At 36.3% G+C, this 13,798-nt stretch overlaps 1 protein-coding gene across 3 annotated transcripts in view; it reads left to right on the top strand.

The window, feature by feature from the left end:
- LOC127446743 (ephrin type-A receptor 3-like) overlaps positions 1-13,798 on the top strand; it is a 168,008-nt gene that overhangs the window by 152,740 nt on the left and 1,470 nt on the right. The window contains exons 15-17 of one of the 3 annotated variants that reach the window (XM_051707911.1): positions 857-1,050; positions 7,426-7,581; positions 12,130-12,222. In XM_051707911.1, the coding sequence (XP_051563871.1) occupies positions 857-1,050; positions 7,426-7,581; positions 12,130-12,205 (426 nt within the window). In that variant the 3' untranslated portion in view covers positions 12,206-12,222. Of the gene's footprint in view, positions 1-856; positions 1,055-7,425; positions 7,582-12,129; positions 12,223-13,798 lie in introns of those variants that run through there. The other 2 variants (XM_051707910.1, XM_051707912.1) reach the window with 2 other exon arrangements.

Genomic DNA, 13,798 nt, shown 5'->3' on the forward strand with positions numbered 1-13,798 from the left:
TGACAGTTGGCTGGTGAGGAAGAAAAATGTCCTGAGAGCTCTAAATAGACAGGAAATTGTTCAATAGATTGCAGTGCTCGATCTTTTAAAGGAATAGTTCACCCAAAAATGAAAAAAAATCATAATTTACCCATATGTCATTCTAACCTTATTATTATTATTATTTTCTTCCTTGGAACACAAAGGAGATCTTAAGCAGAATGTCAAAGCTTCTGTTTTTCATACAAGTAAGGTGGATAGTGATTTATGCTGCCAAACACCAAGAGAAGCAAAAAGCACCATGAAAGTATATTAAAAGTAGTCCATTCGTGCTATATTCCAAGTCTTCTGACTTTTAAGGCATTGTTCACTGACAATCTTCCCCTGTGCCATAGCTCTCAAATATCATTTATAGTCGCATTTTTCAAATTGCCAGGTTGTGATTGGTCTCATGATATGTGAGAACCAATGCTTTTGCCATCAGTTATGTCCTACCTGGTATGATGCATCTAAATGTGCCATTTTAATTGAACACAAGCATGAGCAAGATTATTAGTGAATATCGACTTAAATTTCGGCCTGTTCCTCCCACTAAGCTATTGTATGCTTCACGAGACCCTTGAAAATTGTGCATAAGTCACATGGACAACTTTTTTGATATTTTTATTATGTTTTTTTTATGATAGATTTTGTGCTTATTGGAGATTGTCAGTAAAAATTCACTTTCCTTATATGGAAAAGAGCAGCTCTGACAACATCTAATTTTGTGTTTCACTAAAGAAATGATAAAATATGGGGTCTGAAAGATTTTAATTTTTGAGTGAACTATTACTTTGTGTCGGATTGCAGCTTGACAATCTTTTGTTATGTGTTTCAGGTGATTAAAGCAGTGGATGAGGGCTACCGTCTCCCACCACCCATGGAGTGTCCAGCCACCCTTTACCAGCTGATGCTGGACTGCTGGCAGAAGGACCGAAACAATCGGCCGAAGTTTGAGCAGATAGTCAGCATCCTGGACAAGCTCATCCGCAACCCCAGTAGCCTAAAGATCACGGCCAGCACTGTGTCCAGGTAGGTCACCATTGTTGTACCCACGAGGACTGGCTCTGGACGCAGCCAAGCTGCATCGTACTCCTTTTCTGTTTCATGTCATGTCCAGATCATCTTCCTATGATTTTTAATGAGAGGAAGTGTTCTCTTCCTCCTGGAGTTTAATTTGTATCTTCCTCTCAGGTCCAGATTTATCACACACTCCTATAGCTGGCCACATAAACATACATTGGCGGCCAAAAGTTTGGAATAATGTACAGATTTTGCTGTTTTGGAAGGAAATTGGTACTTTAATTTACAAAGTGGCATTCAGCTGATCACAAAGTATAGTCAGTACATTACTGATGTAAAAAACATCGCTATTTGAAAAAAAGTAATTTTTGATCAAATCTAGACAGGCCCCATTTCCAGCAGTCATCACTCCAACACCTTATCCTTGAGGAATCATGCTAAATTGCTAATTTGGTACTAGAAAATCACTTGCCATTATATCAAACACAGCTGAAAGCTATTTGGTTCGTTAAATGAAGCTTAACATTGTCTTTGTGTTTGTTTTTGAGTTGCCACAGTATGCAATAGACTGGCATGTCTTAAGGTCAATATTAGGTCAAGAATGGCAAAAAAGAAACAGCTTTTTCTAGAAACTCATCAGTCAATCATTGTTTTGAGGAATGAAGGCTATACAATGTTTGAAATAGCCAAAAAACTGAAGATTTCATACAAAGGTGTACACTACAGTCTTCAAAGACAAAGGACAACTGGCTTTAACAAGGACATAAAGAGATGTGGAAGGCCAGATGTACAACTAAACAAGAGGATAAGTACATCAGAGTCTCTAGTTTGAGAAATAGACACCTCACATGTCCTCAGCTGACAGCTTCATTGAATTCTACCCGCTCAACACCAGTTTCATGTACAACAGTAAAGAAGACTCAGGGGTGCAGGCCTTATGGGAAGAATTGCAAAGAAAAAGCCACTTTTGAAACAGAAAAACAGAAAGAAAAGGTTAGAGTGGGCAAAGAAACAGACATTGGACAACAGATAATTGGAAAAGAGTGTTATGGATCTTAAACCCATTGAGCTTTTGTGGGATCAGCTAGACTGTAAGGTGCGTGAGAAGTGCCCGATAAGACAGCCACATCTATGACAAGTGCTACAGGAAGTGTGGTGTGAAATGTCACCTGAGTTTCTAAACAAACTGACAGCTAGAATGCCAAGGATCTGCAAAGCTGTCACTGCTGCACGTGGAGAATTTTTTGATGAGAACTCTTTGAAATAGTTTAAGAAGTTCTGAACATTTTTTTTCAAATTGTAATAGTAATTTTTCATGTTATTAATGTCCTGACTATACATTGTGATCAGTTGAATGCCACTTTGGTGAATAAAAGTACCAATTTCTTTCCATTAGAGCAAAATCTGTACATTATTCCAAACTTTTTGCCACCAGTGTAGTGTGTGTGTGTATATATATATATATATATATATATATATATATGTGTGTGTGTGTGTGTGTGTGTGTGTGTGTGTGTGTGTGTGTGTGTGTGTTGAATGGACTGTGGGCGTCCTGTGAATGATCCGTCTGAGACAGAGACAAGCCACATGCAGTTACTGTATGACCGTGATGTACACAAGACCTTCATTTTTTTTTGCAGATTATTTTTTTTTAGATGAAATCAGTTTATTTTTGGAACCAGTTTGCATTAACAGTCCTCATGCAGACAGTTTTTGTGGGATACATTTGCTGTTTATGTTTGTAATAAACATTTGCTCACATCCTGTTTCTCCAGTGTACAGGATGCAGCACTAATGTTATTCAAAGTATTTTATTTGTGTAAGGCTTTTCATCATCCTGAGGCTACCAGACAGTGCATTCACCTTCCCATCTTTGATTTTAGATCTTGCACAATGTCTGTCCCACACGTTTCCTCTTTTTGTTGCAATAAAGCTCAACCCACCAGAGGGTTCGTCTGGCAAGGGATGCCCTGCGTGATGTGAGCGGTATATCCAGGAGCTCTATTATTATGAAGTAAATAACATGACTAATGGTTTCTTAAGAAAGTGCAAATGGGTCCCAGGGAGTTTGCATGTAATTTGCCTGATTGGCTTTTAACATAGCCTGACCGGGCGACCAGCATTGGGCCCAGAGGTGATTTATGGCTCTTGGGGCAAGACTCACTCAGAGGTGCCGCTGCTGCCGCTGGACTGCAGCCACAGCTGTGTCCAAGCCCTCGCACCTCATTTATCTATGCCCTACATGCTAATGGGGTGGCACTCAAGCCATTCTCATGGATAGACCCTAGGTCTAAAGGCCAGACCTCTCTAATACCCAATTTCCTTTTTTTTTTAAACTGGTCTGCATTCTCACTGATTTGAAAGCTGAAGAAAACTGCTACATTACTATATAACCTGCTCTCAAACAAATATGCTGTATCACAGTTTTTTTTTACATCCAAAATAATTTGATTCGGTGTCTTAATGTAATCACAAGCTGCTTTTGATGCAACTTTCAGATTTTATTTATTTATTTATTTTTAACCCTTCTATTGCATCCAGAATCTGCATACACCTTTTGCATTCAATTCTGACCCGGTGGAATTCAAGCTTATTAATCATTCATAACACGTTTTCATTCAAGTCATTAATAAGTTCTTAACTGTTCATACATGTAAAAACATTGATATTTTTGACATGTTAACTGACAAATATAAAAGTTATTAATTAATATGCATTATTTTTTTTATTTATTTTTTTTGGCATAATAAAATGTAGAAATTCTATGATATTTCAACATATGCATTACCAGTGTGATACATGTGAAGACATCTTTTTTATCAACATTTCTGTGAAATTTTATATATATAACATAATATAAAATTCATATTAACCTCTAATGTGAGAATAACTAGTAATTTGATTGAATTTCCTGTAATACTGCTCAATACAACTAGGTAGTTAAAATTTATGAAACCAATGTTTTATTTTTCTACTAAACATCATCAAAACAACTGTACAACTCAAGTCTTCAACATTAATACATCTTTACTATGTTTCTAAGCTAAATCTATTTTATTTACTTGCATGAACTGCTGAATGTTGATGGGCATCAGATGGCTGCAGAATAAAAAATGGACAATTTCCTCTTTCAAGCCCTTTTTAGACTAATGTGTGCACCCCCTTTAGGCCATTGTACCTTTGATTTAGTTTTTTTGTTATGTTTGTTACATCTGGCATGTCTGTTTTGTACAGGAATGTGTGTGTGTCTTTGTGTGACTGTATGTGTATGTATGTGTGCATGCTTGTAAACAAGATGCAGTCCCAGTGAGAGACAAAAAAGTAAGTGAAGTGTTTATAAGAAAAAATGTAATTCATAAATCTACATAACTTCATATGTAAAGCCACAATTGATTCCTGGGTCAAAATTGATTTGCGAATGCAAAAGATGTAACAATTTTTTTTAAATAGTTATATCTCTTAAATAATTGTATCAAATAATTGAAAAAAAAAATTTATGTTGATTGTCTTGACAAAGTCACAAAGTTTGGTTCTTGTTCTAAAAATTATGTGGTATTTAATAATTATTATCTACCTCTCCCAGGTCAAAAATGACCGAACGATATAGGAGGTTTTAAATATATAAAATAATAAATTATTTTTATTTTAGACTGACAGAAACAATAGTCATTGTGGCTGGGTCATTTTATTTAGTTTTTTTGAGTCATGAAAATGTAACAAAAATATTTTCATTCAGTTTTCTTTTTCGTTTTAGATTCCGTTAACAATAATAATTGCAATGCGGCATGGAAGAGAGCGTGAACTGAATGCGTTTAATTTTTAAGTTGTTGTTTGTCTGAAAATGTTATCCCAGATATTATCCTGCCCCCGGCCTCTAATGTTATCAGCTCCTGGTTAGAGACCAGCAGATTTTAGTGGCCGGTGTGGAGCACTTTTTTTTGGGCTACCTTTCTGTGGTGGAAACAAACAGAACGGCACCTGCACAGACACCCTGTCAATGGATAAGGGCTTATGTTGGAGAGATGGTGCGCAGATGCACGGAAGTAAAATGGAGGCTTTCCCAGTATGAGAGAAGTGCACGATCCAAGAGCCTCCTCACAGCAAGAGATGCATTCTTGTCCGTGATGAAGCTTCCCAGATGTCTCTCCGTGAGGAAGGTCCTCCCTCCTCTCCCATCCCAAGAGAACTTTAAAAACATGATACTAAGCAGCATCGGTTATTTAGAGGTCATTACACCAGAGGGGAGAGAGGAAAGCAAAAGAAAAGAGAGCTGGAGTGTTTACCTCTCTCTTTCTCTCCCTCTGGCCTGTTGTGCTCCTCAGATCTCTGACGCCAGCAGTCAATGCAGTGAAATGCAGTACAGATTTTTGTCTTTGTCAACTACTTGTTTCTTGTCTGCCTTGTGAGTTTTGGTGAGAATTGTGAATACAGCGTTAAAAAAAAAGCTACACATCAAAGCGGGCTGGTCATCTCGTGGGTTACCAGTATGGTGCTTCAGAAATGTAAGTAATGATTTGACGAATGATCTTACTAGAACGTATGGTCAGATCTCTCTATATTTTTCCCTTGAGGTCCACTGTAATGTAAGTAAAAAAGATGCACCAGTCATAATTTTGTTTTTCTGACAATTTTCAATCTCTCTTCAAATGACACTTTTTATTCATTTATTTATTTTCTGCTGTGCCTTTAAGACTTTTAAACTTTTAACTTGTGAAATGAGATACAGCGTTTTGACACACTTATTTGCAAGCTGCTGTTTTAATTTTGAGTCCAATATAGTTTGCAGTGCCCCATCCTTCCATAACAGCCTCTTTGCAAATTGTGCAGCCTCTTTGCTTTACATTGTGACAAATTCATAAAACAATCTGGGTTGAAATATGCCACTCAAACTGTTAAGATGATTAGGAACCTTATTAAAAAATATTCAGCCACTGTTTCCTAACACTGGGATAAGATATCCAAAGATATTCAGTGCATCAGCACAGTACTTTCAGACAGCTCTTTTCAATGAGCTGTGTCAGCACTTACTGATGGCCTTTGCCAAGTACCTTGGATCCATTCAGCATTTTTTTTTTTTAGCAGTAATGGAGCACAGGGAGGGAACATTTGATTCTGAACTTCCTGGTATTACAATTTCTTTATTTACATGACTATACATAGCACAGTCCCCACAGGGTTTGTAATCTCATTTCCATCTGTTTTTTTCTGATTCCGATTAGGTGTTCTTGGCCTCAGGTGTGGATTTCAGATGTTGGTTTATTTGACATCATCTCTGATATTTATTATACGATTATTTTACCTCGCACACCCATTATTGATTTAAAAAACTTTTAGAGGCATTTTATGAAGTCATCAGGCTATCAACAGGTGAGAGAACCACCTAAAACATTTTCTTGCTATATTGTTCTATTATAATAATTATTATTATGGTAAGTTTACAATTAGGTTCCATTTTTAAGATTTGTTAATTACATACTTAACATGAACTAACAATGAGCAATACTTTGACATTTTTTTATTAATATTGGTTAATGTTAATTTCAACATATACTAATACATGTTTTTAATTAAAAGTTGTATTTGTTAAGATTATTTAAAAATCAATTGGATTTTTATAAACTAATAACCAAGATTAATAAATGCTTTTAAAATATTTTTTTTTCAATTGTTAGTTCATGATACCTAATGTTAAGGAATGGAACCTTATTGTAAAGTGTTACCATTATTACTATATAATTTGTTTTAGGTAGTGTAGTCTTATAAATGTTTTTGTTCATGGGTTAGCCTTTTACCCAGTAAACAATGGAAATGCATTGGAATTTGAACAATGGGAAGTCATCAGAAACAGAGAGTCTGTGTATTCAAATAAACATTCCTAAATGTATTGGCTTCTTCCTGGAAAATGCTTGCCATAACACAGATGGAGAGAATCAGTACCACTTCTCTGCAGGTATTTTCTTATGGGGACCTTGGAGGCAAGCTTGCATTTAGGATTTGAAGGCCTTTGCGTTTGCCCTCTGCTTCATGCACTTTTTTAAGCTTGTTTTCTCCATAATGATAATTTGTCTAACGTGATGGGAATTGCAGGCGACCACATCTTCAATATTGTGGTGTGTTCTCAGAGTCAGCGGGTTAGAGGACCAGTCGTGGAGTGTGTTCTCATAAAAAGTTTTTGTGAATAAGTTCGACAAGGGTTAATGCAGTTGATACTTTTTTCTCCTCATATGCAGAGACATCTTCAATTAAGCCATTCGTAGGTTGATTCCTCTAGAATGTGTTACACTGTGGCACTGTGGCATTGCTTTGTTTGTAATATTGTAATGAGTACTAATACAATAATACAACTAACATTACTCCCTCTATGTGTTGTTTATGTCTTCCCAGACCCATGAACCTTCTTCTGGACAGGAACAGCACTGACATCACTTCCTTTCATTCAATGGGTGATTGGCTGGAGAGTGCGAGGACATTGCCCTGTAAAGAAGCGTTCAGTGGGGTCAGCTACAGCTCATGTGATACACTGGCCAAAACCTCTGCAGAGTAAGATTTTGTATTAAACAGTTAATCTATTTGTGAATAGTACACTCAAAAAATGAAAATTCTATCATCATTTACTCACCCTCATTCCAAGCCCATTTGGCTTTCTTTCTTCTGTGCAAAACAAAAGGTGAATTTTCTAAAGTAAATAGGAATTTGGGTTGTTGAGTACCAAAATAACAAAAAGTATGATACACCATAAGTATGATAAAAGTAGTCCTTACAACATATCACTATTTTTCAAGTCTGAAGCCATTTAATAGCTATGTATATAGAACAGAACTAAATGGGCCCTACTTTGGACATCCTTCAATTAAAATGGTTGCATCTCTTGCTGAAGTGTTGTTTTTTTTTTTATGAAGCAGACAGTACTCACTCCCTTTTATGCAAATAAAAATACTTTAAAGTGGAAGGCAACAGAGAAGATATATAATCTAAGATCATTAACCTTAAACTGTCTTTAAGTCAACCAATGCAGAAGACAATGACACATTTATTTACATACTGCTTTCCAGCAAATGATGCCCAGCTTTTGATAATACTTTAAAGGTGGCCATTACCTTTGCTAGTCTATTAATCTCCCATAACAGTGCTTTAGTAATGCTTTCTTCTGTTGTAGTCTGATAAACGCTAATGAAAGCTCTTGCCAAAAATAAAAGTGCTGTCTGCCCAGTCTTTGGAACTGATCTAAAGGGTTGAATCGGGCACATTCCTCTGGTTCATCTCTCGGCTGAGTCAAACAAATTTCTAAAAATAAAGACCCTATTCTGCTCCACAATGTTGATCTGAGTTTATGGAAAAGCTTTGTGGATTTTGATTCGGAACCTTTCCCTGCCTGGTTAGCATCTCCCAAGACCTCTTTTCCATTTGAATGATGAGGTATTTGACAATGTAAATAATTTGACAATCATAACTTCAAAAAGATCAAAGGAGCATTCTCTGAACAGTGGCAGTACTGTGCTGTATGCTACCCGGAGGACTAAACATCTAAACACTGTGCAGTCTGTAATTAAGATTGCTTGTGCTTATATTTTGTTCAGATGTAAATAATCACATGCAATTCGCGCCCCTCACCCATGACCCAGATTGAGTTATTTAAGATGCAGTTTTTCTTGGCCTTTTGTAGGGAGTGGACAACACTATTTTTCGGCTGACTAATAATCACAGTTTTTGTAAATTTTGAAGAAAAATATGATTAGTTTTATATTCCACCCGCTTAAAAGACAAGCATGACTGTTTTGTCTCAACCAGGCTGTTTAACCACAGCCACCTTGCCTGCTCAAGCTACTTAACCAGCAAGAGCACATAAGTTAACCATGTTAATCAGCAAGCTTGTTTGCTGTCTCACTAGCTTGACCAGCAAGACCACATTTGTGAAGCAGCCTCACCAGTGCGAGCATGCAAGATCAACCAGCTTCAGTAAGCTTTGCTGGTGAACAGCATACACCACCTAGTCCATCATCAAACCTTCATTAACCAGCCTACAGAAGCACCAAAACAAAACCATACAATCCTTCAGGTCTAAAAACAGCAGCAAATCAGTAATAACCAGAAGTAACCAACATCAAACCATCACTAACCATCATACACTAGCACCGATGTAAAACCCAACCAGCCTTTAAAAGCAGCACCAAGTCAGTACTAACCAGCAGTAACCATCATCAAATCAGCACTAACCATCATACACATACACCAGCACCAAAGCAAAATCACACCAGCCTTGCAGGTCTAAAAACAGCAGCAAATCAGTACTAAATAGCCATAACCATCATCAAACCATCATTAACGACCATACACTAACACCAAAATAAAACCCAGCCAGCCTTAAAAAACAGCACCAAGTCAGCACTAACCAGCAGTAACCACCATCGAACCAGCACTAATCAGCATACGCCAGCACCAAAGCCAAACCACACCAGCCTTATATGTCTAAAAACAGCACCAAATCAGTACTAACCAGCAGTAACCATCATCAAGCATTCACTAGCCACCATACACAAGCTCCAAAGTAAAACCCAACCAGCCTAAAAGGTCTAAAAACAGCACCAAATCAGTACTAACCAGCAGTAACCAGCATACATTAGCTACAAAGTTAAACTCAACCAGCCCTGCGGGTCTAAAAAAATAGCACCAAGTCAGTACTTACCAGCAGTAACCATCATCAAACCAGCATACACCAGCATAAACCAGCACCATAGCAAAACCACACCAGCCTTACAGGTCTAAAAACAGCACCAAATCAGTACTAACCAACAGTAGCGATAATCAAGCCCTCACTAACCACCATACACTAGCACCAAAGTAAAACCCAACCAGCCTTTAAAAACAGCACCAAGTCAGTACTAACCAACAGTAACCATCATCGAACCAGCACTAACCAGCATACGCCAGCACCAAAACCAAACCACACCAGCCCTACATGTCTAAAAACAGCACCAAATCAGTACTAACAAGTAGTAACCAGCATCAAACCATCAGTAACCACCATACACTAGCCCCAAAGTAAAACCCAACCAGCCTTGCGGGTCTAAAAGCAGCACCAAGTCAGTACTAACCAGCAGTAACCATCATCAAACCAGCACTAACCACCATACATCAGTACCAAAGTAAAACCCAACCAGCCTTTAAAAACAGCACCAAGTCAGTACTAACTAGCAAAAACCATTATCAAACCAACCCTAACCAGGATATACCGGCACCAAAACAAAACCTAACCAGCCTTACATGTCTAAAAACAGCACCAAACCAGTACTAACCAGCAATAGCCAGCATCAAACCATCACTAACCACCAAAGACTAGATCCAAAATAAAACCCAACCAGCCTTGCAGGTCTAAAAATAGCACCAAGTCAGTACTAACCAGCAGTAACAATCACCAAACCAGCACTAACCAGCATAAACCAGAATCATAGCAAAACCACACCAGCCTTACAGGTCTAGAAAAAGCATTAAATCAGTACTAGCAGTTACCAGCATCAAACCAGCACTAACCAGCTTACACCAGCACAAAAGCAAAACAACACTAGCCTTACAGGTCTAAAACAGCACCAAATCAGTTCTAACCATCATCAAGCCTTCGCTAACCACCATAGACCAGCACCAAAGTAAAACCCAACCAGCCTATCAGATCTAAATCTGCACTAAATCAGTACTAACAAGCAGTAACCAGTATCGAACAACCATCACTAACCATCATACACCAGCACCAAAATAAAACCCAACCAACCTATAAGATCTAAAAACAGCACCAAATCAGTATACTAACCAGCAGTAACCAGCATTAAACCATAACTAACCAACATACACCAGCACCAAAGTAAAACCTCACTAGCCTTACAGGTTTAAAAGTAGCATCAAAACAGTACTAAAAATTAAAGACCACCACCAGCAAAGCAAAAACACACCAGCATAAACTACCTCTAACCAGCATTAAAAGAGCACCAAATCAATACTAACCAGCATAAACCAGACACAGATCAGCACTAACCAGCTAAATGACAATAGAAACCTGCGCTAAACCAATGTAAAGTTGCCAAAAACAGTATGAATATATATATATATATATATATATATATATATATATATATATATATATATATATATATATATATATATATATATATATATATATATATATATATATATTATTATTATTATTATTATTATTATTATTTTATTATTATTATTTATTTATTTATTTATTTATTTTTTTCAGCAGGGTTTATATGGAGTGAACAAATTTGAAGGTCCTTAACAAATCTGTAAAATATTGTGAGAAATTAGACAAATCACATTAGACTCGAGACAGATCTGAATTGTAATGTTATGACAGGCAATGCTTAATGGATATAATTTCTTGTTTTTTAATACAGTATGTTGCCTTTTTGAAATTGTATTCTTGCTAAAAAAAGATTTAAAAAATTTAAAAAAAAAAAAAGACTAAAAGACTAACTTACCTTTTGAAAACAAAGCTTCACTTAGAGACATTTTAAACAGACAATTATTTGACCAAACAGGATTTGGAATGATGGCACTTAATGATTTGCTTATTATATAAAATGATGTTTTAATAAAAATATGCATTCTAAATATTGTATTATGTAGTTACTGTTCTATAAATGCAATAAGGCAGATGTGCTACCAGTTACCAACAAATAGAATGTCATTTCAAAACCAATTTGTGCTGTATTTTACTGTAATCCAGGGTGTTAATTAAGATGCTGTGATACTGGTGTTTAGTTGGTGTAGTTGTTCTATGATTTCAGCTGTTTTCACTCTGGCCACTGTGAATTTTAGCATTTTAATTAAAATTACAGATGAATTACCTCTCCAAAGAAACACTGAATTAGTTGAAGCCTTCTTACTGTAGCTTGAGTTTGTTTGTCTCTACATAAAAGTTCTCTATATAGCAATTCAGAATTCAAAGACAAGTTGCAGGCCTTTCTTGATTGACATTGTGAGCAGTTGTTTGGTTGATGTCAATGCATTGGCAGTACGTTGACGATAAACAGCCTGTGTGTCAGTGGATTTAAAGCTTTATTCTGCCTATAGAATCTGTCTGACTGAAGTAAGGCCAGCAGCCACTTGTCCTGAGTGGGAGCCGTCCATGGGAATTACAACACTTTAAAGCTTATAGACTGGATGGTGGGTTTCGATCATAGCTTTGCTCTTGCTGGCTGCTCCTTAAAGCCCTTGCTTGCACTCATGTCCACTTTAGGACTCAGTTGCTGTTGCACATTTTAGAAGTGTTTCTAACAGACCAAATAACTGAGGTGTGTATAGACTAACCTAGGTTGTACTGAATACAGGGTTGGGCAAACTTCAGAATTTGAGAATTTAATTGGCCGTGCCCCACAGGATGTTGAATTGGAATTTACATTGGAATGACATACAGTAAGATACATTTTATGAATTGGAATTCAAAGAAATTCAACACAGTCACACAGAAGAATTTAATTAATGACAAAACTAATTACATAATTGTTTTTAAACTATATATGCCTATTTTATCCCTGATATTTGGCTATACAGCACTGCAAAAAATTACAACTAACTAAATTAATTGAAACAAATAAAAAAAAACACATTTTATTGACATCGAAATTTGGTGAAAATCTGAGCATTTTGGGGAAGTGTTCTCCCAATATAGTCCATAAAATAAAAGTTAATTAAATAATATACAGTATATATATATATATATATATATATATATATATATATACATATATATATACAATTAACAATAGGTGCCTTTTCAAACATGTATATTATATCAATGAATATCATCTCATTTTTTCATCTAACGTTTCTTAAAATACACCATATGCGTTGTGTGTGATAACATGTTTATTGATTATTCATATTGAAAAATGAAAATGAAAAAAATACATTTACAGCAGTTGAATTTCTTTGAATTGTATTCTATTGTAATTTTACATCCTTAAATTCAAATTTAAATTCTGCATCATGTTTTCTTCCTCAGTTCAAATTAAAGAGTTGAATTGGAATTTAAAAGGCATTCTCAATTCTATTCAGAGTGGTGCACAACCCTAACTGTAACCTTGCTTGCACTAATATGCTGTAATGATGTTCGAGATAACAGCACAGCTTTTGCTGACAGTATTAAGAAAATCTTATTTGTTTTGTTATTGTGTGAAATGCATTACTATCATAAAGAAATTCCCTGCATGTAAGCTCCTGAAAAACTAAGTGATTGTTTTGACTGATGTGTGAGCATGGGATGAGCTCATCCATATGGTAAGTCTGGAGACTCTATTCATGATTGTAAATAATGCAAGCTTCTGTCAGCTGTTGCATGGATCTCATTAAAGAACAAATGTCGTTCTTTTTCCCTGTGGTGTAACCTTGACAGTGCTGTTCCCTTCAAATTACAGTCGAAATAACCAACTCAGTAAATGGAGCAGCTACTCTGTTTTATAATCTCAGGAAGCTGTAAATCAGCTTATTTAAAAAAAAGTTAAAACCCCAAATCTCTGTTCCAAATCCTAGTGGGCTGCCTACATAGGCTGCATTTTATGGCATCAGAGGCGGGCTCTTGACTCAAAGGCTGCCTTCCAAAAGGAAGACTGCCTTCTAAGATACCTTCTTTGGCCAAATAATAAAGCCCCTTTCACACTAACAGTGATTAAAATGAAGATGCTTTGTGCTTGGGCTAGGTATTAATACAGATGTCCCACTTCAATTTCGATTCACAAGCTCT

Source organism: Myxocyprinus asiaticus, chromosome 10 (genome assembly GCF_019703515.2).
Source record: "Myxocyprinus asiaticus isolate MX2 ecotype Aquarium Trade chromosome 10, UBuf_Myxa_2, whole genome shotgun sequence".
In the NCBI taxonomy this organism is placed as follows: Eukaryota; Metazoa; Chordata; class Actinopteri; order Cypriniformes; family Catostomidae; genus Myxocyprinus; species Myxocyprinus asiaticus.